This window comes from Pelodiscus sinensis, chromosome 1 (genome assembly GCF_049634645.1).
Source record: "Pelodiscus sinensis isolate JC-2024 chromosome 1, ASM4963464v1, whole genome shotgun sequence".
NCBI lineage: Eukaryota > Metazoa > Chordata > Testudines > Trionychidae > Pelodiscus > Pelodiscus sinensis.
This window is the reverse complement of record NC_134711.1, coordinates 249,229,830-249,255,924: the sequence shown is the minus strand read 5'-3', so window position 1 is coordinate 249,255,924 and position 26,095 is coordinate 249,229,830. Positions and strand designations below refer to the sequence as shown.

Below are 26,095 nucleotides of genomic sequence, written 5' to 3'. Positions count from 1 at the left end.
GGTGGTGTTGTAATCAGGACATCAGGCCTGCCATTGCCTGCAACAAGATCTTGGGGAGGAAGGCTGTAGCATGATTAACACTATACACTGTGTTGGAACTAAGGTTGACTCCTTCTCATTTATTAATAGCCCCACATTGTGACAGGTGGAAGAAACCAAGTTGAGATGGTGCTGTACCTGATCCCGGAATCAGCCCTATATTAACCAGTAATTGAGGTATGGATACATTTGCATACATCAGCACTTCAGGTAAGCAGTCATTGGTAATATGCATTTTGTAAACAATATTAAGTACAATAAAAGACAAAAGGGTAGTACCATGAACTGAAAAGGACAGTGGCCCAATACAAAACAGTGCACCAGAAAAATGGAAATATACATAATTTAAGTCAAGTGGCGTACCAGTCTCCAGTACCCAGGAAAAGAATAATGGAGGTCAGAGAAACCATGTGAAATTTCAGCTTCTTCAGAGACTTGAGGCAGCAGAGGTCCAGAATGAGTCTGAGGCTCCCCTAATTGCTTTTGAAATTAGGAAATAGTGGGAGTCGAACCCTTTCCTTTTTGTGTCTGTAGAAACATCCTTCATACTCCCAGGCACAGCTTTTTAACCTCATGAACAAGTAGTTGCTTGTGAGAAGAGTCCTTGATGAAAGATAGGTACAATGAGTTGGAGGGAAGATAGATCAAGAACTGCGGGGTGTAACCCCAAGGTACTATGTTGAGCACCCAATGGTCTGAGGTCAGCTGTGACCAGGCTGACCAGAAAGGGCCTAGGCAATTGAGGAATGAGTGAGTGTGTGTGAGTGCGCACGCGCATACACAGAGTAAATACTAGGAAGTGATTGGGGTACCATCCTAGGGCACATCCTCAAAATGACTGATTCTGGCCTCCAGAAGAACCAGGCTGGGCAGAGGAACTATAAAATTAAAGGTGATGCCACAAACACTTTGTCACTCTTCTCTGTCCTGTAGGAGCTGAACTTGGCAACGACCCAGGATCTCAACAAAGGCCAAGGAGACAGGACAGAACGGCTTTCTAGCCTGTTGAGGGGTGTGTAGACTCAAGAAATGGAGAGTGACATGGGAGTCTTTAAGGTTGTGGTACTGTGTGCTAGTCAGCACCGAGAAGAGCCCTGTTCCCACAAATAAAAGGTCCTAAAGAGCAGTCTGCAACTTCTGGGACAGTGCCTATGACTGCAACCAAGAGCTATACCTAATGACTACTGCCAAGGTAACTACCCTGACCACTGAACCCTTAGTATCCCAGACTATTTGAAGGGCACTTCTCATCACCCCTTTGCCCTCTTCCACTAAGGTGGCGAACTCTTGGCCTCAGTCCTATAGACCATCCTTGAACTTGCTGATCAAGTTGTCCAGGTGGATGCTGTACTTGCCTAGCAGAGCCTGAGGTTAGGCACCCGAAAGTGCAGGCTATCAAATAAATGTTCCTAGCCAACAAGTCCAGCCTCTTGATGTCTTTATTTTTCCATGTCTCTTTTGTTGAAAGTGGTTACAACTAGGGACCCCGCTGGAGAGCGGGTAGTAAGGTATTCAAATCCTTTGCAGAGGCATAGAACTTCTTTTCCACCATCTTGACTATAGGCAGAATGGAAGAAAAAGGGGGGGGGGGGTCTGTAACAAAGACAAATCAATTTTTAGGATCCCCAAAAATGGATGGGAAACATGACCTGAGCGGGGGTGGAAAAGGGCATGACATTAAAGGGATCATCACTCCTCTGCTAGATGCTTGATTTCCAAGTTCAGGTTATCAGCCACATTTTTGAGCATGGCCTGATGCTTTGTCTGGAGACAACAAAGATGACTGCATTGCAGAAGGGACATCTTCCCCTTGCTTGTCTGAAGATGGCACCTTGGGCATCGGGACTCACCGTGTGCCCCCATATTGGATTCAATGTGGTGCTCCAACTCCGTTGCCAGCTGTGCTGGGCCTGTTTTCAGATATAGCCATGGTGATGGATACCTATGCTAGGTAGGATGGCTGTAACTGATGACCAAAAGTCTGGGTACTTTGTGAAAGTTGTGTTGGATGTTGGGGGAGGTCGTTATACCATCAACTAGTTTCAAAACTGAGTTTTGGTGGATGGTGCTTGTGATGCTGTGGACTGAACTTGGGACTGAGCTGGTCTGTGATTGGTATCAAGGTCTCAAGTTGTCAAAAGGTGACCGTGGGTGCTGTGTTGTGGTACCCTGGTTACGGTAATATAGTTGGCACGTCCTACATCTGCTGGGGAAGGGGTACAGATGCCCAAGGTTTTGAGTGTCACATGGGAGTCCTTAACTGCATGTTGGACATCATTCATCTTAGTGGAGAATAATTTCTCTATGTCAAATGGGAGGTCCTCGACTTTAGTCTGGAGTTCCCCTGGAATTCCCAAAGCATGTAACCAGAAGGACCCTCTGCAAGATTCTGGCCAAAGTTGTCACACAAGCGGTGGTATCTGTGACATCAAGGGTGGCTTGTAACACTGTCCACACTACAAGTTTTTCTTCCATCAGGATAGATTGGAATTGTTCTCTCGTTCTTTGGCATGTCCAATAGAGATTTGTTGAGTTTCTGGTAATTATTGTGGTCACATTTTGCCAGTACAGCAGTATAATTAGCCATATGGGGCTGCAGCATAACTAATTAACAGATTTTATGACCAAATAAATCCAGTCTCTTAGAGTCTGTCAGATGGTGAGATTTTAAACTGGGGTTGTTTCCCACAATGATTCACTGCTCTGACTACCAAGGAATTCAGTTGCAGGTGTGAGAATAAGAAGTCCATGCATTTATTGGGCACATAATATTTTCTATTGGCTCTCTTGCATATTGGGGATATGGTGGCTGGTATTTACCATACTGTTTTTCAGCTCCATCAGAAGATTGTTTATTGGCAGTACTTTGTCATGGATTCTGGGTGAAGGATTCTCCACATAAACATCAAAGAATTAGGGGTGGTTTACATGGAGTACGAGGTGTCTTCCCTCAGTTGGAGGGAAGACTTGTTCAGGTATTCAGAGAGAATGCAGCCAATGTTCTAGGTCAACCATCAGGGAGGGATCTGGTCCAACATGTTCTGCTAGCAGGCAATCAGCCTTTTGCTTCCTAAATGGCATTCACTTGGATGCCCATCACCTTCCACGCGTGGGCAACCTCCTCGCTCATCAGCTGAGTAGAGTTCAAGTGGTCCCTTCATGCACAAGGTGCTGCCCCAGGTGAATCTCTTCACCACAAAGTGTTGCAGCTTCTGTTCCACACGTAGGGCAAAGAGTCCCTGGAAGATGCCTTCCAGCATCTAGTGGTTAAGTGTCCTGTTACATGCATTTTCCCTGATCTCTCTCATCCCCAAGGTCCTGGAGCAAGTAAAACAGGACAGAACCAATTTCATTCTCATTGCACTGATGTGGCCTGGCGAGCATTGGTATGCCACATTACTGAGCTTTGCTGTCCATCCCCTCCCCCTATGGCCTCCGCCACTGCAACTGGACCTGCTCTCTCAGGACCACGGCCACCTTCTCCACCCAGACCTGTCATTGCTTCACTTTGCAGTGTGGCTGCTCCATGGCTGGCAATGGAAAAGCACTCATGCTCAGATGCGAAGCAGCAAGTCCAGGTAGGAAGCCATAGTCAGACTTATATGGCTAAATGACCCATTTCATGCTATAGACTCAACAGCGTGGTCTTGCTCCTACTGGAGCGATCATCCAGGCTATTCTAGACTATCTTCTCTACTTTAAGGAGAAGAGGCTGGCTCTCTTATCAATCCAAGTACAACTGGCCGTGACTTCGACTTTTCATATTCCAATCCAGGGCCAGCCAGTGTTCTCCTACACTATGATGGTGAGATTCTTCTGGGACCTTGAAAGGCTCTTCCTGCATGTGCAGCCCCCCCCCCCCCCCCCGCCTGCCTCCTCCACCCCTCTATGGCACAATAACTTGGCCCTCTCCAGGCTAACCAGGATACCCTTCGAGTCGATGGTCTGTCCTGGAAAGTAGCTATCTTCATAGCCATTATGTTAGCAAGGAGGGTCTCGAATTGAGGGCCTTGATGTCAGAGCCCCTTACATGGCCTTCTTTAAAGACAAGGTGCAGCTGCATCCCCACTCTGCTTTCCTGCCTAAGGTGGTCTCTGATTTTCATATCAGCCAGAATATTTTCCTCCCGGTCTTTTGCCTGAAGCCTCATCTGTCTACTGAGGAATGTCAGCTCCATGACCTGATATTCATGCAAAGAATCTCTAATGGGATAACCTCTTGCTTTCCAACATGCCATCAGCTAATGGGCAATTAGCTGCTCAAAGCTCATTTGATTAGAACATAAGCCTCCTTCATTAATGTCCCTGTTCTGGATATTTGTAAGGCTGCAACATAGTATTATGCCTTGCTATACCAAGCCTGGGAGGATGCTGTGGTTGGCAGGGCTGTGGTGCAGGCTGCATGCCAGTGAACTCCTCCCACCTCTGGACATACTGCTTGCAGCATATGAGCCATCACTCGAAGACGACAGTTACCTGTTTCCATCAATATCCTGACATCTTTTCTCTGTCAGAGCTGTCCAGCAAAAAGGAACAGAGTGGAGCGAGCTAGAGGTGCCCTCAAGAGTGTGGCCTGTGCATGCCGCTCTCCCTCCCTTACAGGTACTGTCAAGGGAATATCTCTTGGCACTAGAGCATGTGGCGAGCACACATACCTATGCAGAATGGACATGAGGAATTACTTGAACTAAAACTTAACTTTGAATAGTTTCTAGGTTCTTTTCTCATACTGCTGTTGGCACTCCATCTGCAGTGAAGGATGGCTAAGAAGGAACTGAGGGGTTTGAGCCATGCGAGCACTAGCTGGACACACGTAAAGTACTGCAAGACAGCTACTGCACAGACACTTCCCAACCTGTCTCTGCTACCAAAAATCTACCGTCATTGGTGCTGAGATGCACCAACACCTGAAATAGGAGCACTCACTGGAACAGTCCTCAAAGAACCACCACTGATGATGGTAGCAACAACTTTTTTGCCACTTGAAACATCTTAGGAATAGATAACACTCAGTGGTACCACTGTGTGAGGAAATGCTGACAGAAGTGCTTCAGAAGCCAATCTCAACAGGCTTTCATTGGATGCTAGGGTCAATCAACTCTTATTTAGAGGTGTGCACTGGGAAGTGCTTCATCTCTGAATGCCCTCCCAAATCTTTATAAGAGCTTACCCTCTTTGACGACTCCAGTCCTGAGTCTGATTTCTGATGCCTCTCTTCCACTACTAATAAAATCAATCTGCCTCTCTGTGCCAGCAGCACCTGAGGTGCACCATGACCAACACCAAGGTGCTCTGTATCTGGACCAAAGAAGGAGGATCAGATGGAGACTGTAGTGTCAATTCCATTAGCAGATATGATAACCTGGCTACCACATCTTTTTCAAACAGGGCTAAAGCCCTTACAAATCCCACACCTACTGCTCACATGAGCTTCCCCAAGCACTTAAGGCAGCTGGAGTGAGGTCACTATTAGGTATAGCTTGCCACGAGTCGTCATGCTTGACACCTGGCAAGCACTGCTTATCTCAGGCACCAGTGTGGGTATTCAAAATGAGCGATGGAACCACACAAAAAAATGATGTATGAAGAACCTACCTACCTATGCACTAAACTATACTAACTATATAACATTGGGCACTATATCAAGATATCAAGAAGAGACACTTGTGTGCCTCTTCATGCTTTGGCCATCATTCCAGAGGACATACTTGCATATTGATTGTGCTCATCAAAAAAAGGAGTTAACATTTATGACTAAACAACTTGGAGGAGAATTGTTTATCTTCTGTTCTGTTTAATTGCCTTCTAGCATATGTGTCATGTGATAGCAGTGCTGGGTGATAACTCCAGAACATGTTACTTTTAAGAACACTTTTATAGCAAATCTGACAAAATGCAAAGAAGGTACCAATGTGACATGCCTAAAAATAGCAATAGCACTTGACCCAAGGTTTAAGAATCTGAAGTGTGATTCAAAATCTGACAGGAATTAGGGAGGCTTTCAGAAGTCTTAGAAGAGCAACATTCCATATGAACATAAGAATGGCTATACTGGGTCAGACCAAAAGTCCATTAAGCCCAGTATCATGTCTTCCAACAGTGGCCAATGCCAGATGCCCCAGAAGGAGTGAACAGAAGAAGGTATTCATCTTGTGCAGTAATGACAGTTTCAGATGTGTCCCCCCATGGGTGCTCTACTGTTGGCGGTGGGTTGTCCCAGTGCCGCATATCAGAGTATTTCCTAGCAGTAGCCAGCTGGACTGCACATGTGCATCAGGCGCCTCATGCAGTTTGCACCCTTTTGCTCATGCACATGGTCCAGCTCCCAAGTACCTGAAAGACATGATAAAAGACCAGAGACTCCAAAGTGGGGAGGAGATCAGGTAGTGGAGCACCCACAGGAAGACACATCTCAAACAACTGTCGTTATTGCACAAGGTGAGTAACTTCCTCCTCTTCTTCTTCGAGTGACGTCCCCGTAGGTGCTCCATTGTTGGTGATTTGTAGCAGTACTCAAGAACAGAAGGAAGGTGGATCTTGGAGTCATGGCTTAATAGCTGTGGATAGTACGGTGAGGCTACTGATGTATTGTTAGTTAAATGCTGAGAAATAGTGTAATGTTTCCTGAAAGTATCATTTAAGGACCATGTGGCCACACAGCAGATGTCCGAGGGGTTCCTCTCTGGGAAGAAAGCTGAGGATGTTGCTACGGCTCTTGTGGAACGAGCCTTGGGAAGTGGCTTGTTTCGGATGGCATTAGCACTTGACTCACAATACTATAAGTCTAGAAATGTGTTGGGATGAGATTGGTTCACCCTTGGAGTGGTCTGCTATGGAAACGAGCAATCATTGTGACTTGTGGAAAGGTTGAGTTCTGTCTATGTAAAAGGCAAGTGCTCTGCACACGTCGAGGGAATGAAGAGTAGCCTCCTGCCAGGATGCGTGTGGCTTAGGGTAAAAAGATGGAAGGACAACTGGTTTGTTTATATGGAAGTTGGAATATACTTTGGGTATGAAGGAAGGGTAAGGTCATAATATAACAGTCTTTATTAAAGGTAGCATACGGCGGTACTGCCATGAGGACCTCCAGCTCGCTGAGTCTGTGGGCGGAAGTGATGGCAAGCAGAAAAACCACCTCGATTGTCATTAAGTGGGGAGAGGTAGCTAATGGTTCAAATAGGGGTTGGGAAAGAGAGTGTTCAGAATCATGTCAAGGGTCCACGCCAGCGGCAGTCCCCTGTGCAGTGGATTAAGGTTAGATAAACCTTTCATGAATCTCTTCTTGGTAGTGTGCGCCAGAACTGAAAAGCTCTCTATCAAGTGGCAGAAGATGGTGATTGCTGTGAAGTGAACTTACAGAGAAGCAAGGGCTAAGCCCAACTACTTCAGGAGAAGGATATATTCTAGAATTTCGTATAAGGGAGCTATGTGTGGATCGAAACATTTATTAGAGCACCAGACACACGGATCTATGCCATTTTTGCAAGTAAGTGGAACGCACGGTGTGCTTCCTGCTGTGCGTTAAGACTTCTTTAACTTGACTTGAGCAGAGCATATTGGATTCATAGAACCAATGAGGAGCCAGGCTGTCAGGTGCAGAACCTGGGGCTGAGAGCGTAGCAAGGTTCCGTGGTTCTGAGTCAACAGATTGCAGCATTTGGGGAGGGGATAGGGTGGCTGGAGACACACTCGAAAGAGATAGAGAAGCCACATTTGTCGTGCCCAGGAGGGGGCTATGAGTATCACTATCACCCCATTCCTGTTTATCTTCAAGGATCCTGTGGATGAAAAGAGTTGAGAGAATGTGCATATGAGGGGGCCCCTCCAGTTGAGGAGAAAAGTATTTCTCAGGGATCCAGGTCCGATTCCAGCCCTGAAGTAATAATGCTGGCACTTGGCATTCTCGTAGGAGGCAGAAAGGTCCATTAGAGGAGAGCTCCGCTGAAGGAAGATAGGTTGAAGCACTTGATGATCCAGCGTCCACTTGTGATCTGGTGCAAAGTGTCTGCTTAAAGAGTCTGCAGTGGCATTGTTGATCCCAGGTAGGCAGGATGCAAGCAGGGTGACTTTGTTGTGGATGCACCAGTTCCATAGATGTACTGCGTCGGTGCACAGGCCCCCCTGTTGATTTATGTAATACATCGATATGTTGTCAGTAAGTATTCTGATGGTGGTACTGAGAATGAGCACACTGAAGTGTTTGCATGCGTTGAAATCACTCTGAGCTCCAAGGGGTTTATACAGAAGGTAGTCTCTTGCTGTCCATTGCCCCTAAGCTGCCATACCATCTACGTGGGCCCCTCATCCCATGAGGGAGGCAGCTGTGGTAATATGGATGAATGGATAGTCCTGATGGAATAGGACTCCCATTAAAAGGTTGTGTGGCTCAGACTGCTACTTGAGGGAAGTTATCATATTGGGTTGAAGAGAGAATTGCTTTTGTATATAGTGTTTTCAGGGGGTATACACTGATCACAGCAAATGCTGAACATATGGTACATTACGTATGTTGTGGCCACCATATGCCCCATGAGCTGAAGGCAGGCAATACTGGTACTATGGGGCTCACAGCGACAGCCATGTCAAGGTTTTTGATTGCTTGGAACAGGTAGGTATGCCCATGTCATGACTGAGTCCATTTGGGCACCTATAAAGTCTAGGACCTGTGTCGGCTGCAGAGTAGATTTTTGGTCACTGATGATAACTGAGTGATTTTAATGTCTGTCTTGCTGTGAGTATCATGCAGCACATTTCTGCAGATGATGGACCCTTTATTAGACAGTCTTTGAAGTAAGGAAAAAATGATTATCCCTACTCAACATAGGTATGCTGCTACTACCGTGAGTGTCTTTGACAACACCCTGAATGTGGACGAAAGGCCAAAGAGTAGGACGTGAAACCTAAGTGTTCTGATCCCACTATGAACTGAAGGAACTACCTATGAGCGGGACAGATGGTGATGTGGAAGTAGGCATCTTACAGGTTGAGGGCTGGGAACCCATCTCCTTTGTATAGCTCTGGGATTATTGATGCCAGAGGAACCATATTGAACAGCTGTTTAAGAAGATATCGGTTGAACTTGCAGAGGTCAAGAATGGGCCTCCAGTCCCCTGTTCTTTTCTGTGTGAGAAAGTAAAAGCCTTTGGCTCTGAACCCATCCTCTCTATTGCTTCGATGGAACAGCCAGTGAACCTCCTGTTCCAACAGGTATTCGTGAGAGGGGTCCCTAATGAAGGATGGGGAGGTTGGAGGTAGCGTTGTAAACGGAATGGTGTAACCCAATGCCACAATCTTGAGTACCAAGCAATCGGCTAAAATAGTGACCTAACGATCATGAAAGGAACCCTGTTGCACAGATGTGTAGCAGGGAGGTGTTTCATGCCTGCCAATCAATAGGTCAAACCTCCTGCTTACTTGTGTGTTGGCTGGGTTTACGACTGTTTTGAGGTCATCTCCTTTGATGCTGTTGTCTCATTCTTGATTGATCGAACCCCTGTTGCTGGTATCAGAGTATGAAGAGTCATGGTGCCTCTGGTATGGTATATACCGTTTTCGGTGATATAGGGGCATGTACATACCCAACGTACTTAGGGTAGTTCTCAAGTCCTACTTGAGTGAAGAACCTCATATGGCTTTTCTGCAAATAATTTTTGTCAAACGGAAGGTCCTCAACTTCGTTATGTAGCTCCCTCAGAACCCCAGCAGATTGCAGCCAAAAGGCCCTTTGCAGCACTATCGAGGTTGCTGTGGAGCATGCTGCTGTGTCAGCAACATCGAGTGCCATCTGTAGTGCCTTTCATATGGTGGCATAGCCCTCTTGAACAATCAACTTCAGGATCGGCCTTTTAGTGTCAGAAGTGCTCTATGAGGGCAACAAGTCTGATGTAGTTGTCAAAGTCGTGATTCGTCAAGAGGGTTGCGTAACTGGCAATCCTGAGCAGAAGGGTTGAGGAAGATTACACCTTCCTGCCAAAAAGGTCCAGCCGCTTGCTCTCTTTGACCACCATAGCGTTCTTATACTGAGGTAATTTGGACCTCCCTTTGAACAGCATTCATCACCAGGGAATTAGGATGGGGGTGAGAAAATAAGAAATCCATACCTTTGGCAAGGACCAAGTACTTTTTTGTCTGCATGCTTGTTAGTCGGTGGGATAGAAGCTGGGGGTCTGACAAATTTCACCAGCAGCCTCCATAATAGCCTCATCGATGGGCAGTGCAATTTTAGAAAGTTGGGAGAGTTGGAGGTTTTTGAGGAAACAATGTTGTTTCTCCTGTACCTCAGTTAACTGGTCCTCCTGGCTAGTAGCCACTCTTTTGAATAAGTCCTAAAACTGCTTCAGGCTGCCAATGGGTGACATGTCCCCAGGAATCAATGCCACATCAGGGGACGAAGAGGACAGGTCTGTGGAGAAAGCATCAAGTTGCTGCTCTTTAGGTTCAGATACTTGCCCCTCTTCGGGCATGGATTGTTGAGGAGGGGATGAGCTGCAAGGGTTGGTGAGATGGGCTGTCTGAGTAGGCATATCAGAAACTGCTGGTCTGTATCTGAAGGAAGACCCATAGCAACATGGCAACCAGTGTCTGGGATATGTAGGTTGGCGATGGTGGTACCCTGTCATCCAATGGTGTGGGTGGTTGTAGGGATGTCTCCGTGTGCAGTGTCCATAATATGACCGTGTGGGGGAGAAGTGCCTGGAGAAGAAAACACTCCTGCAATCCTCATGGTAGGCTGCATGCAATGACAGCATCAGAGAGCGAGGTGATCTCAGTGAACCCCCTGAAGAAGGGGGAGGAGACAAAGACAAGTGCCTCAGTTGGGCATAGTGTGGAGATATATGGTGTGGTGCCAGACATAATGGGGAAACTGATCTGTGATGTCTCCTATGAGAATGGAGATCATACGTAGTCCCAGTTGCGGGCCACAAAAAATTGGATTGGGCCGCATGCGGCCCGCAGGCCATATGTTTGACATGACTGACGTAGATGGTATCATGAGCACAGCTCACATCTTCAGATGATTATCTGACGAAGAGTGCTGTGCCCACGAAAGCTCATGATACCAGCTACATGTTTTGTTAGTCTTTAAAGTGCTACCGGACTATTTGTTGTTTTTTAAGTTTATCCTGTACAGACTAACTCGGCTGTCCTCTGAAGCAAAACAACTTTAGTTTGTTGTTGTTTTTTTTTTTAAACACAGTTTTATAGTTCAAGTATTTGTAAGCAAAAATAAATATGAAGTGAGAACTGTAAATGAACAAAAATACCAAACCTACAACTGAGGTAAGTTCAACTTCAGACACTCTTCAGGCTCTGTCTCACACCAAGGAGATTTAGAAGAAACTAAGGGTGGTTTGCTTATGCAACACCACATGCTGCACTGCAGAGCACAAGGTGGAATACAATGCTTGCATGGGCTGAATGGGCACTGCTACCTAAAAACTGCAATGAAGGTGAACAAGATGCATTGCATACTTGAAATCAAGCACTCAAAAGGGATAGTACTTCAAGAACTGCACGTTTGTATAGAGAATAGATAGCTCAACATAGCTAAGAAATTATATGCAAAGTTGGTTCCACATTTTGTGAATAAAAAATTAAAATTTAAATACATCACAAGAAAGGAACATTTGCTTTAATTTGTATTAATGGCTAAAGATATTTAACATTTTTTAAAATTAAGAAATTATATACTCACTTCCTGAAATCTGCTAGCAATTTAAGCATATCTTCATTTGAGAGTTTATTACTGTCTTGTCTGAAGAGAGCAGAAAACCTTGCATTTTTGTCCAGGGTTCCCGATGCATCTTTAAACAATGTCCTAAAAGTCAAATTCTCTCCTTAAAATTTGGCAACAAGAAGATAAGGTAAAGAAACTATTTAAACTACCATATTTTATGCGAACCATTAAATATTCTTAAAATTATACCCAGATTAATTTCACCATATTCCCAGCTAATATTTTAATATACAGAGTAAGGACAATTTACTTTTCAGCAAAAGCAAGGAAAAAATCTTGATTGTAAAAAACTGCTGGTAAACTTAATTATTTGTTTGGTCATATGTTATAATCATCTACAATGCCTGTCCTACCAAAAACCAGAAATTTAAGTCTCATTTGCCAAAAATTTATTATTGGGATAAAATGGAGAGAGTTCAGAAAGGGTCACATTAAAATAGCCAAGGAAGAACAGATTCCACAAATAGGAAATTGAATTTTTGATAAATGAAAATTACACTATTTTGTAGGAAACACTGTTAAATAATCACCAGAAAAATGTAGTGAGTGAGTAAGAATTGCTCCCCTTACCTAGCTGCCCAGGCAAATGGCATTCTATATTGTCCTAGTCTCTGACATGCCTGCTTAGCATTCTTCAATACTTTTTGTGCAACCTGCAAATGATAATATATATGAAGTTTAAAATTCCTAAAATACAGTAAGTTGAAAAGGTGAAGGTGAATAAAAAATAAGTGTATGTCCAGATCAAATAGAAAACAGTTCTTACAATATTTTAATTTTATCAGTACTACTAAATTCATGAGAAGTGATAAAAAAATTGAACACATGTAAGCTCTCTAATAGTTCCTTAAGATATTTATAGGACATACCATTCTCTGTGATTGTACACATGAAAAGGATCACCTAATGGACTGCTTTTTTTAAGCCAATCTTCAATCTGTAAGAAAACGCTATCCCTTCATGCCCAATTTACCTTTTCTTTCTCTTTCCAACCTTTGTACTGACTGCATCTCTGAAGTATCTTTAATAGTGTTGTCTACAGTACATACTACAGAGATGTAGTTAAAAGTCTGAACGAGGAAGGCAGAGTAAAAGTGGGCCTGTAGTTCACTTCAGATTGGAGATGAGATGTTGGGGATAGCACTTTTCTTCTACCTCTTACTTACACATCGAATAGTTCTTCCTTTCTGGAAACAGTCTGGCAGGGAGCATCACATAGGTGGTGGCTGCCATGTGACCTATAAGTTGTACACATACTCTGGTTTCTATCATGTGCCAGAAGGAAACGCTCAACATAAGGAATGAGATGGTGAGTAATCTGGAGTTTGGGAGGGAAGCTCTCAAGTCTAGGTAAGAATGAATTCTATGTATTAAGCTGGAATGAGAGTGGAATTTTGGGCATTTATTTGGAGTCCTATAGAGTGGAAGAGAGAAATGGTAGCTTGTGTGACCAATTGGGTCTCTTCATAAGACAAGCCTTTGATAAAGCAATCGTCAATGTATGAAAAGGCTATGATCCCTCATTTGTGGAGTTGGCAACAGCCACCGCAAGGGTCTTGGAAAACACTCTCATAGCTGTGGAGAGCACTAACAGGAGCACTCTGTATTGGCAGTGCTCATGGTCCACCTTAAATTGAAGGACTCTGCGTGCTGGATGTATTGAACTGCAGAAGTATGCATCCTGAAGGCTGAGAGCCAGTCTCCTTGTTGCAGCACATGTATTATTGTGCCCAAAGTGACCACCAAGAATCTTTTGACAGTGTATGAACTTGTTGAGTCATTGCCAGTCTAGGATGAGCCGCTATCCTCCATTTTCCTTTTGGATCAGGAAATAATAGGAGTAAAACCCTTTCTCTCTGTGTTAGGCTACATCCAGACTGCATGCTTCTTTCAGAAGCTTTTCTGGAAGAGATCTTCTGGAAACATTTATTTAAAAAAAAGAGCATCTACACAGAAAAAGTGCAATGAAAAAGCGATCTGCTTTTTCGAAAGATAGCGTCCAGTCAATGTGGGTGCTATCTCGTACATAAGTACACCCAGAACCAATTCATGCAGGCCATTGGGTCAGCAGTTGCTTCCAAGTGCTGTTGCCTACGGCTAGCTGAGACACGTGCTTAAAGGGACTCCCCTGGACAGCCGTTTCTCTGCTTCTGCTGCATGCTTGCCTACCTCTGAGGGACAGCAAAGCTTTAGCAATTCTCTGGTTGCCCATCTTTTGGACGCCACAGCATACTTCTTGCCACGAAGCTGGAGCTGCCTCCAGGCATGTGATGACCCCACACAGTCATGCTGCAGTTTCTGCAGCAGATTGTGCAAGCTGCCTTCATGGCCCTGCATGAGCTGGACACCTGGACCCCATCATTTAGACCCTCTCCCTATGTGCAGGAGCAGGGCCCTTGCAACCGCACCCACAGTGGAAAGAGTTCGGGAGGCTGGACACTAGTTCTGACTGTTGGGACCAGCTGGTCATCGAGCAGTGGGACAACCAGCAGTGCCTCCAAAACTTCCGCATGTGCAAGGCCACCTTCATGGAGCTATGTGCCAGGCTCGCCCTGCCCTCTGTTGACAGGACACCCACCCATGGCCCGCCATCCCCCTGGAGAAGCGGGTCACTATGGCCATATGGGAGCTTGCCACTCCAGACAGTTACTGGTCAGTGGGCAACCAGTTCTGCATGGGAAAGTCCACCATCGGGGCCCTCATCATCGAGGTAAGGCACTCTCAGGCTGCAGTCCCTACGGTCGGGGGGCAGAGGGGCCAAGTCCTGGAAAGGGGGACCCTAGAGAAACAAAGGATGGGGGTTCAGAGGTGGAGGGGAGCCCCATCACCAGGGGGTTGTACCGTCCTGCCCTCGCACAGCCCTGCTGACGGAACAGCCTCATAGAGGGTGGCAGGCACCTCCCAAGGGCTCAGGCACTCCCTCTGAATCTGTTTTGTGTGTTTATTTGTCTCCTTCTGAAGGTTGGGAGAGCAATCAACTCCATCCTGCTGCACAGGGTCATCCGCCTGGGATACCTGGACCCAATCGTCGCGGAATTTGCCACTCTGGGGTTCCCCAACTGCGGGAGAGCGATTGATGGAATCCACATCCCATTCCATGCACCACACCATTGAGCCGTCCAATACATCAACCACAAGGGCTATTTCTTAATGGTGCTGCAGGCCCTAGTCGACAATAGTGGACAGTTCACGGACATTTTCGTCGGGTGGTTGGGCAGAGCACATGAAGCCTACATTTTCAGAAACTCCAGCCTTTACCAGAAGCTGAAGACTGGCACATTCTTTGCCCAGCATGACTTTCATGTGGGGGACATGTAGATGCCACAGTGCATCATCGGGGAGGCAGCCTACTTATTAATGCCTTGGCTCATGAAGCCCAAACACCAGCCACCTGGACCCCAGCAGGAACTAATTCAATGCCCACACCTCAACCAGGCCTGAATCCACGTGGAATGCGCCTTTGAATGCCTGAAGGCGCGGTTCAGGTGCCCCCTGACCTGTCTCAACATCATCCCTGAGGTGGTGTCGGCGTGTTGTGTTCTCCACAACATCATGGAGAGGAAAGAGGAGGCCTTCTTACCAGGGTAAGGGGGCAGAGGTCAGCTGCGAAGGAAGGGCCTTTGAGGAGCCGCGGACAGCTGCCATCCACCAGATCCATCAGTTAGGAGTGCACATCTGGGAAGCCCTGAAGGAGAGTTTCTCTCAAGGACCCAAGTAACTCTCCCCAGGGCCTACCTACAACCCCTCCCTTCCCTGTACTCTGAATAAACACACCTGTTTTGAGTTGAACCAGAAAAACTTTGTATTTTTTTTTTATAATAAAAATAACTGGGGAGGAGAGGGGCTAAGAACCTGGAGGGACGAAGTAGAAGGGGGCTGAGAACCTGGATGGGGGAAGGAAGGGGGCTGAGAACCTGGATGGCTCAGGGCTGGAAGTGGCACATGGTAGTGGACCTTGGCGAACTTGGGGATGGTTGGGGCCTAGGACAACAGGGGGGATGAGTAGGGGGGCTGGAGCGGGGTCAGATACGGCAGGGTGCACAGGCATAGCTTGGGAGACAGGGGGCATAGCAGGGAGGCCTGGTGGAGGAGGCATGGGCATAGCGGGGGAGCAGGGACAGGAGCTGGGTGTGCCATAATTTCCCAGATGAGGACACGTTTTCGCTCTTCTGCACAAGCTGGTCCCACATGCAGTTCTGCCACTCGGCATCATCCCCAGACCTTCTGGGCCGGGGTTTGCTCACATGCTGTCTCAACGTCCTACCGGACCCTCCTGCACTTGCAGCTCCCCCGGGGTTGGGCAGCTACCTCTGATGGCATGGATAACTCCTCAGCGACACTGGTCCAGCTGTGGAGAATAAAGAGGAAGTGGCGGTCAGTCATCCATGCAGACAATATCCCAGAGACTGTCCCCTCCTCTGTGAGCTGCGACCAACAGTCCTCAGGCCAGAGGATGGGGAGGCCTTAGGAGCAAGGCCATGTGTAGCCTGCACAGCGGGCCCTGCCTCACATAGGCCCAGAGGTGCCATGGGGACCATGCTTCCCACTCTCCCCCTCCTCCCATCCCACAGAAAAGTAGGCAAGGGAACTGTCCAGCCAGTGGGATCCCATAGGTGGGAGAGGGGTCTGGAGCAGCCTGGTCTCCTATGGGGCCCCGACACACACACCTGCACCTGGCAGTGCTGTCCATGGGAGCAGGTGGTGCCTCGTGTGGGCAGGCATGCCCGTGTACTGTGTGGAGCACTCCTCAGTCTATGTGCAATCATGCGTGCGTCTTTGTGCCCAACCTGCTTCCAGCAGTGGCTAGTGGTGGAAGGATGTACCCCCAGGGATCAGATGTGTGTGGGGCCTCCCTTAAGCCTTTGAGTAGAAGCCTGGGGATGCTCCAGGGCTGCCTCCTGAGGCCGCATGGCGCAGACTGGTGCTGCACAGGGTTCCATGTGCACGGACTGCAGCTTGATGTCCAGGCTGAGTGACAATCGCACTCCAAACCCTCTGCGCCCACCTCCCCCCTCTGGGTGTGTGTGTAAAACTGAGAGCACTCACCTGATGGTTCTTCCCCGCCCTCAGAGGATGACTACGAGACATCCCAGGCCTGGGGTTCTGGCTCCAGGATTAGGGTGACCATGCTGGCCATGTCCTCCTAATCCTCCAACAGCTGATCATCGTCCTCCTCCTCTTCAGCAGGGAGCTCCAGGCAGGCGACAATGGGCATCTGTAGCTCTGCATCCACCACCACGGGTGGGGAAAGGGCTTCATCATCGCCCCCCTCCCCCTGCCCCCGGATTTAGTGGAGCTCCTGGTAGAAGGGGCAGTAGTGCAGTTCTGCCCTGGAGGAAAGCTGTGCTCCCTGACCCTGGCAGAGCTCTAACTTTGTTCTGCACCTGTTCTAATGTCCCGGTGGAGGGGGAGTGATGTGGGGGGGGGGGGGGGGTCTCCTCTCGACCAGAGCCTCAACCATCCGGCCATAGATATCAACATTTCACCTCCAGGAGAGGAGATCCTGCAGTGTCATCTCTTCCTCCCCACCACAGCTCAAGGAGGGATAGGATCGCTGCCTCGGACCAGGAAGGCGCACACCTTTTGGTGTCCTGGCTGGATCCTGGGAGCTCTGGTGGTACTCCCTGTGAGGGCCAGGAAGGGTCTCGGGGGGCTTGTGGCTGAGCCATGGGTCCAAAAGTCTGTGGCAGTCAGAGAAGCTCAATGAGGTGCAGCTCTGAGCCCAGCTTCCTGTCACAAGGTTTGTCCAGGGTGCCTGCAGTTTTAAGAGCTGCCAGGACACAGGAACTATAGAGTTCTGATTAGTTTGGATGGAGTGGCACCAGGGCATCTGTTATTTCCTGGAGGCCTCTTCTTTTGAAAAAACTCGCTCTTCAGCGTCCACAGTTGCCTTCTTCCAAAAAAGCTTTTTTCCTCGTAGAAAGTGGTTTACCGCCATCAAAAAAAAGCCTCCGTTCTTTTGACTTTCTATTGAAAGAACGCAATAGCAGTGTGTACGCAAGTATTGTTTTTCCGGAAAAACACTGCAGTGTAGACGCACCGAGTGGAAAAGGTTCCACAGCACCTAGCTGAAAAAGGTGATTTACCTCTGTTTGAAACAGGCATTTGTGAGAAGAATACCTGAAGAGGTATGGGGTAGGAGGAAAGCAAAAAGGAGCATGAAATAAAGGGGTAGCCAGACTGCTCAATTTTTAGCATTTAGCAGTCTTGGATGATCTAGGAATGTATAGTTCTGTTTAATCAGCTTACTGGTTAAACAACATTTAACTAGTTAACTAAATAAACAGGGGCAAGTGGGAGGACCGCTCCAGCCTCACTGGGCTAGAGCAGCCCCCATCTGCCGTGGCCGAGTTAGAGTGCCCCCCTGCCTGCCACGCACTGGACCAGCTCTGCAGTGGACAAGGGCTATGGCAGCTGGTATAGAGCCCCTTCCTCGGCCCATGGTGTGCCAGGCTGGGTCTACCGTGGATGGGGGCTACTCCAGCAGGGCTAGAGCTCCCTGTGCCTGTGGCGGGCCCCAAGGGTTGCTCCAGCTGTGCTTGTTAACTGAAACCAGTAAGCTTCACCCTTGGTGAGGCTTACTCATTAACTGGTTAATCATTCACGTCTCCAGTATGAGCTGTTGCCAAGCAGGGAGTAGTCCCTGGAGATGGTATCCAAATGGGCAGGTAGGCAGTAGTAGGAAGAAGTGGTCACCTAAACCCTCGACCAAGCCTTCAAAATTGAAGTTTGTTTCCCAGTGATTGGGATGGGTCATGATCCTGGCTATTTTGTCTGTGTGTACTTGGTCTGTTGCTGTTCCTCATAGCACAATAAGATCTAGGTTGCTGGTGAGTGTACTGTTGGGGACAAGACCACAGGTAGGGCTGGTATTTCTTACTCCTGGAAGAGGGGGTATATATCTTCCCAGTGTGCACAGAGTGGCCCTGGAGTCCTTCATACCATGAAGGACTTGATTAATCTTGGAGAAGAGCTTTTCTTTACCAAAGGATAAGTACTCCACCTTGATCTGCAAGTTCCTTGGTGTAAGCTGGTGCTTGTGCAAGTGCACCTAATTAGTCCCTGCCCGGTCAGCTCTAATAAAGGGGAACCAAAAGATGAGAGAAATGATGGAATGTAATAGAAGTAGTCAACCTAGTCATGGGGTTTCTGCAAGAGACATTCTTCAGCATGTGTGCCAGATGTCATGGGTGAGATAGGGTGGACCTTGAAATCTGAGAGGGGCTAAGAAATCAAGTTAGAGGAGGGTGAGACATATTTGTCAGTAAACTGAAGTAACTAAATTAACAACAAAAATTGATTCTTAAATGGTGCATTTCAAAACATAAATATATCAGTTTCACACATACAAAATGGGAAGCGACTGACTAGGAAGGAGTACTGCAGACAGGAATCCAGGGATCATAGGGGATCAGAAGCTAAATATGAGTCAACAATGTGACACTGTTGCAAAAAACAAACATGATTTTGGGTTGCATTAACAGGAGTGCTGTGAGCGAGACACGAGAAGTCATTCTTCCACTCTACTTTGCACAGATTAGGCCTCATTTGGAGTATTGTGGCCAGTTCTGGGCACCACATTTCAAGAAAGATGTGGAGAAATTGGAGAAAGTCCAGAGAAGAGCAACAAAAATGATTAAAGGTCTAGAAAACATGAGCTATGAGGGAAGGCTGAAAGAATTGGGCTTGTTTAGTTTGCCTAGAAGGAGACAGAGGGGATTGCGGTTTTCAAGTATCCAAAAGGGTATCACAAGGAGGAGGGAGAAAAACTGTTCTGCTTGGCCTCTGATGATAGGACAAGAAGAAATGGGCTTAAACTGCAGTAAGGGAGGTTTAGGTTGGACATTAGGAAAAACTTCCTAATTGTGAAGGTGGTTAAGCACTGGAATAAATTGCCTAGCAAAGTTGTGGAATCTCCATCTCTGGAGACATTTAAGAGCAGGTTAGATGGACATCTATCAGGGATGGTCTAGATGGCACTTGGTTCTGCCATGAGAGCAGGGGACTGGACTCGATGACCTCGAGGTCCCTTCCAGTTCTAGTATTCTGTCATTCTGTGAAATATATGAATGAATACTATTGGCTGCATGACTGAATCTAACAGGACAAAAACGTTTAACAAGTAAATACACAGAGGATTTAAGCCAATATAGTGACCCTAAAATGGAACAACAACAAAATGTAACAGAGGGGTAGCCGAGTTAGTCTTTAAGGCGCTACTAGTCTGTTTGGTTTTTTTAGTCCTTCCTATTACAGACTAACAGAACATGTAGATGGTGGTATGAGCTTTTGTGGGCATGTGGGTTGTGCCCACGAAAGCTCATGATACCATCTACATGTTTTGTTAGTCTTTAAGGTGCTACTAGTCTATTTGTTGGTTTTTTTAAAAAAAATGTAAATAGGTCACACTGCAGCAAAGAACTACATGTATAAAAAGTTAAACATAAGGGAACAGATGTGTTCACATGTATGTAAAAAAACACATTTATGAAGCTCTGGAGTTCTGCTTATACTTTTGAAAGTCTGGCCTGTGGTATATATCCCAAGTGCAAAAAAACAAACAAAAAAACAAACAAAAAAAACCACCCCACACACACCACCTTATTTTTGAAGACACACAACTATTATTTTTTAAAATCACTTTAACGTATATAGAAAAGACTACAAAAAGCACTATATACAAATGTTGATAGCATGCAAATTAATCTCAATTTTTAAAAGCAATATGAAAAATTTTATCCATGATACTTGAATAAAAGCCAATGGGTATCAGCTAAATAAGAAACTACCATGAAAAATTCATCTACAAGTTTTGGGCATCCAAAGAGTGTTCAACTTTTTTAGGCATAACATCACAATTAGAGTAATTTTGCCTAAGCATTTTACTAATACAATCTGAAAGATACAGTACCTTAGAAGAATCTGAACTTTTCATATATGGCTCAGCACAATGAGTAATGCTTCCCTGTAGTACTTTTTCTATTCTTGCCACAAGAAATATATCAGGATGTGGACACGTGACTGAGAATATTACCTTAAAAAAAATACATACACATACACATTACACATTTAAAATTTCTTTTTTCCAATCCATACCCAATAGAAAAACTGTTTGAAATGAGTCAGATAACCCACTACCATTGCTCTGAATCAGAACGTTAAACTGTTTCTTCTTACCTGTTTAGGATATTGCAACATAGATTCATGAAGAAAATCCTGAACCCTGTGTAAGCAATCATCACTGGCATTTGTCAGTTGCTCAGTCACATTAGGTATCATATGCCTCACTGAGACGTGGTTCAAATCAACATGGAAATCTGCTGAAATCTTCCGATTGTTTTTAATATCAAACAATGACAACGTGACAAAAAAAGGTTCTACCTAGACATTAAGAAGTATGAAAAAAAGTTATCTGCAAATTTTTACTGACATGCAAATGCAAAGAAATACAGGTTAGACTTCCCTGGTCTGACACCCTTGGGACCTAACCAGTCCTGGATGAGGGAATTTGCCCGCCTAGGGAAGGTCATTTATTGCTTGCCCCCGTCACAGGTCCCCCAGCCAAGGCCTCGCTGTCAGCCTCCCATCAGCTTCCCCCTGCCGCCAGGCTCTCCACACACAGGTCTCCCGGCCCCTGCTGGGGTCTAGCTGCTCCACAGGGCAACAACCCTGCTTGGGCTTCAGCCTCGCTTGGCAGCCTGCTATCTCCCAGCCTCACTGGGCAGGTATGCCAGGCAGTAGCAGGGCTGCTGGGCTCTTGGCTGTGCTGTTTGATGGCCCCACTCCTGGGTTCCTGGCCCTGCCACTAGGCAACCCCATAATCAGACTTCCAGCTCTGCGGGGCAGCTGGGTGGTAGTAGGGCTGCTAGGCTCCTGGGTGTGCTGCTGGGTGGCCCACTGCCTCCTGGAGTCACCAGGCAGTTTCACTGTTATGCTCCAACCCCACTGCCTCCCTCCCACTCTGCTGTGTTGGCACCAGGTGGCAGCCATACTGCTGGGCTCCCGGTTTCACTGCCAGAGGGCAGCCCTGCTTCTACTGGACTCTAGCCCCTCTGCAGGACTCCCAGGCTACGTCTAATACTGTACAGTTATTTTGGAATAAGATATCCTGGAACAGTTATTCTGAAATAGTTTATTTCAAAATAGCACATTACATTACAGGGAAGCTTCAAAATTAGTCCGAAGCAGGCTTCCCTAATGTAGACGTGCTACCTTGATTTAGAGCCTCAGGAGGAGTAACTTAGAATAGCCCTGGTGAGTGTCTATTTCAAAATAGCAGCAGTGGAGCATCTATACATGCCTTATTTTGAAATAGCTATTTTGAATTAGGCGCAATTCTTCTTAGAATGAGGTTTACAGAAGCCGGAATAAGCCATCCGTTATTTCAAAATAACAGAATTGCTGTGGAGACGCTCGCATAGTTATTTTGGAATAACAGCCATTACTCCAAAATAACTTTGCTGTGTAAACAAACCCCAGCAACCAGCCCTCCACCAGGACTCTCTGGTCCTGGCACTTCTGTGGTCCTACTGCACCAGGGATATTGCCGGACCAGAGTCCTGGTTAAGAGAGGTTCAATCTGTATGACTATTGTACTGATATACTTCAGTTACAAAAGTGAGCCAGTAATCCTTGACCATTAAGTCCATGATGTAAAATACAGTGAAGAAATAAAACACTTAAATTAACAGCAAAAAAGAGGCAGCTACAAAGACTTTACAAAGGATTTGTGCTTTCTTTTACATCTTAATGGCTTAATCAGCAGCCAAAAAAAAAAAAAAATAGCACATTTAACTTCTAACAGTATTGAAGATTTGGTCTGCAGTACATTGCCAACTAATGCCAATATTGAGATAACTACATAACTGATACATAAAGAGAAAATATTTACATAAAGAATTTACATTTGTTGTTGGTCCTTCTTCATTTTCAGCTACACAGCTTTGCAGATTGAAAGATAAATCATTACACTTCACTAGAATCTTTTTTCCAAATTTTTCTTCAAATGGCTTCACTTCCGGTTCAATACCCGAAAAGTCAAGTTTCTTTAAAAAAAACAAAACCAAAAAGTAACACGCATTTTCTCATTTTACAAGGTACAACATAAAAACATTTAATATTTTATTTTAAAATGTCAAACCTGTGCATCTGGATCCAAGACAAAAAGTTTAACTCTTTCACTTTTGAATTTGATTTCTGAATCTCGGGTACTCTGCCAAAAATATGAAAAATAGTTTTATATTTATTATTTAAACATTATAATACAATGAAAGAGGTCTTAAACTTTATAATTCTACTTTTTTGTTGTAAGCAACTTAGTTTCCATGTTTTTCCCCCATTAAATTGAACTTTTAGGTTTACTGTGTAATGCTTAAAGCAAATTTGGTAAACTGTCATAATGTGGCCAGTTATGGTCCGCTAGCCCTCTTAATTGAGACTATGATTTTAGCATGGAAGCCACAGAATTTGTACATTATTCCAGAGATCTCCATAACATTTGCACTTCAGCCCTGGAGTGGTATCCCCCACTCCTCACAACTCCCTGCCTCTACAGATAGCGGGGATCTCCACTCTACATCAGCGCTGAGCCACACAGTACGTATGCCAAAGAAAGAGGCTTTGCATAATTTGATACTTTACATAAAGTTTGACAAAAATTATTTATACTCTATTGCTCTAATATAGTATTTTTCATTCTTCTATCACTTTAACAAAGGTGCTTTACACAAACAAAAATTATTTTTATATGTAGGTTAAAGTTCAGAATTATACTGAGGAAGCCACAGGTTAGCTATGTTAAGAATCACAATCATAGCAAATTCCTAACCTCCCAACTGCCAAAGAAGTGGTTTTCCCGTGGATTATGGAAAACCAAGAATATCTATACATGACTGTGTATAGCGGAGTACTGACACGACTTCTGAGTGTCTCCTCCATTTTATGGGATTTCTGGGTTCCTATTCATCAGTCCCAAAACTAGAGCAAGTGAGAATAAAATAGTGTGTGACAAACAATGACAAACTTAGTTTACTTTCATCGTAAGGGAGCTCATTTAAATATATATTGTACCATTTTTTCAAGTCGACTGGCAAATATGCCAGGTAGTGGGCAACTGGCTGCACGTAACAGCCAAAGTACCTTCACAGTACAACTAGTACTTTACAATTGCAGCTTTCTGAAAAGGCACATGTAATCTTAATCCATGTCTATTTTTTTTTTTTAATTATAGACTGCATTTCAAGAGAGACTGTTTTGGACACCACACGTCAACCTCCTATTCATAACTACACAAACTACTACTACCGGCAATTGTACCCCATTGTAGCCCATTGACACCTATAACTGTTGCTTAAATACATTTGGTATACAATTTTATATTTGGTATACATGATTCCTCCATGACACTGGGCCCCTTTGTGCTAAGCATTATGCAAACAGAAAACAAATCCAGTCCCAACCACAAAGAGCTTTACAATTTCAAAAAGAGAGCTGTTGTAACTGAGGCTATGATTTTAGCATGGAAGCCACAGAATCTGTACATTATTCCAGAGATCTCCATGACATTTGCACTTCAGCCCTGGAGTGGTATCCCCCACTCTTCACAACTCCCTGCCTCTACAGATAGTGGGGATCTCCACTCCACATCAACAATGAACCACTGTCCCCCCCCGTGGCAGCAAAAAGATCTTGCAGCTCCAGGAGCTACTGCTGCAGGAAGCACCCTCAGCCCCCATAGCCGCCACTGCAGAAAGTCAGTCCCTCCACAATCCCCAGTTTCAGGCATTGAGGGGCTCCTACAGCTCCCAGCTGCCACCACGGGTAGTGATGGGATCCTACAACTCCCAAATGCCAGAGGTAGACTGCCCAGCTCCAAGCTGCTGCCAACTGTAGTGAGGACGACTCTGCACTCCAACCCATGATGAGTGGGGTCCTGGACTCTCCCCATTCTGTCAGTTTTTTTCTAGTAAAAGTTAGGGATGGGTCACAGACTTCCCTGAATTTTTTGTTACTGTCCACAACTTGAACATTATGTTTACTAAAAATAATAGTGACAAAATTTTAGCCCTACTCACAATAGATGGGTAAGACAAGGGTGTTGCAATGGGGAACAAGAGAGACAGAGAAACAAAAAGTCAACAACAGGGCTGGCCTTACCATGAGGCAAACTGAAGTGGCTGCCTCAGATGCCAGACTGAGGGGGAGCCACTAAGACCCAGAGTGTAGAAAACTGTGTCTGCTACTGGTGCATATGTATTCTCTCTGTAGTACCATGAGGAGAGGAGAACAGAAGGAGGCAGAATTGAGACCTTTCAAAGTTTTGGCCCAAGAGAGGGGGCATGGGGGCGTCATTTGAGCTCCCTGCCTCAGGTGCCAAAATGTTGTGGGCCAGCCCTGGTCAACGAGCACAATTCTTAGCCAATCAGAAGCCATAATCATAGTTTTTCACCTGCCTACCCCTTGTCAGATCAAGTTCCTATATGAATTACAGAAGAGATGAGATTTGAGGAACGACATGGAAGACAAGTTGACGTCCTTGTGTATTGTGACTATGAGCTTTTTTCTCAGCCTAAGAGGTGGCATGGGAGAAAGCATGAAGGTACTTAGGAGAGAAACAGAGCACTCAATGCTGGTATAATTAGCTAACTATTAGGCAGGTGCCAACCTTTCACTTAGACAGGGAGGAGAAGGAGCACAGCACTAAGCTGTAAAAGGTTTTAAAAGTTTTATCATAACTGATGGTGGGCCATCAGGTGGTTTGTTTACCTGAGTATCCACAGGCACCTGTGGTTCCCTGTGGTGACAGTTTGCCATTCCTGCCCATTGGAAGCTGCAGGTAGCAGCGCTGGCTGGGCCATCACTTCCCATTGGCCAGGAATGGCAAACTGTTACAGGGTTCTATGCCTGTAGATGTTCATATAAACATACACCTGGCACCTCACCAGTGACTAATCCTGACAAATCATGAGCAGCCAATGCACTGGACGTCAACCTCACCCCTGCTGTACAGCAAACACTCTGAATCGAACTGTAATCACTGATGCCAAATATAGATACTGCAATAGCCAAGGTCTGATGTGATCATGACTTGAATAAAACTTTTGGCAGGGGAAGCAAAGAGGAAAAGTCAAATCTTTGAGACACTGCACAATAAGCGAATTGTGCAGAATGGGAAGCGACGGTCTGGGAAGGAGTACGGCAGAAAGGGATCTAGGGGTTATAGTGGACCACAAGTTAAATACGAGTCAGCAGTGTGATGCTGTTGTAAAGAAAGCAAACATAATTTTGGGATGTATTAACAGGTGTGTTGTGAGCAAGACAC

At 45.7% G+C, this 26,095-nt stretch overlaps 1 protein-coding gene across 11 annotated transcripts in view; it reads right to left on the bottom strand.

Moving 5' to 3' along the window:
- The window catches only part of DOCK9 (dedicator of cytokinesis 9), a 305,745-nt gene that overhangs the window by 127,840 nt on the left and 151,810 nt on the right, over window positions 1-26,095 (bottom strand). For all 11 annotated transcript variants that reach the window (XM_075918762.1, XM_075918765.1, XM_075918764.1 and 8 more), the window contains exons 10-15: window positions 22,916-22,987; window positions 22,680-22,820; window positions 20,953-21,156; window positions 20,687-20,809; window positions 12,346-12,428; window positions 11,734-11,856 (exon numbers count right to left, since the gene is read on the bottom strand). In XM_075918762.1, the coding sequence (XP_075774877.1) occupies window positions 11,734-11,856; window positions 12,346-12,428; window positions 20,687-20,809; window positions 20,953-21,156; window positions 22,680-22,820; window positions 22,916-22,987 (746 nt within the window). The remainder of the gene's footprint in view (window positions 1-11,733; window positions 11,857-12,345; window positions 12,429-20,686; window positions 20,810-20,952; window positions 21,157-22,679; window positions 22,821-22,915; window positions 22,988-26,095) is intronic.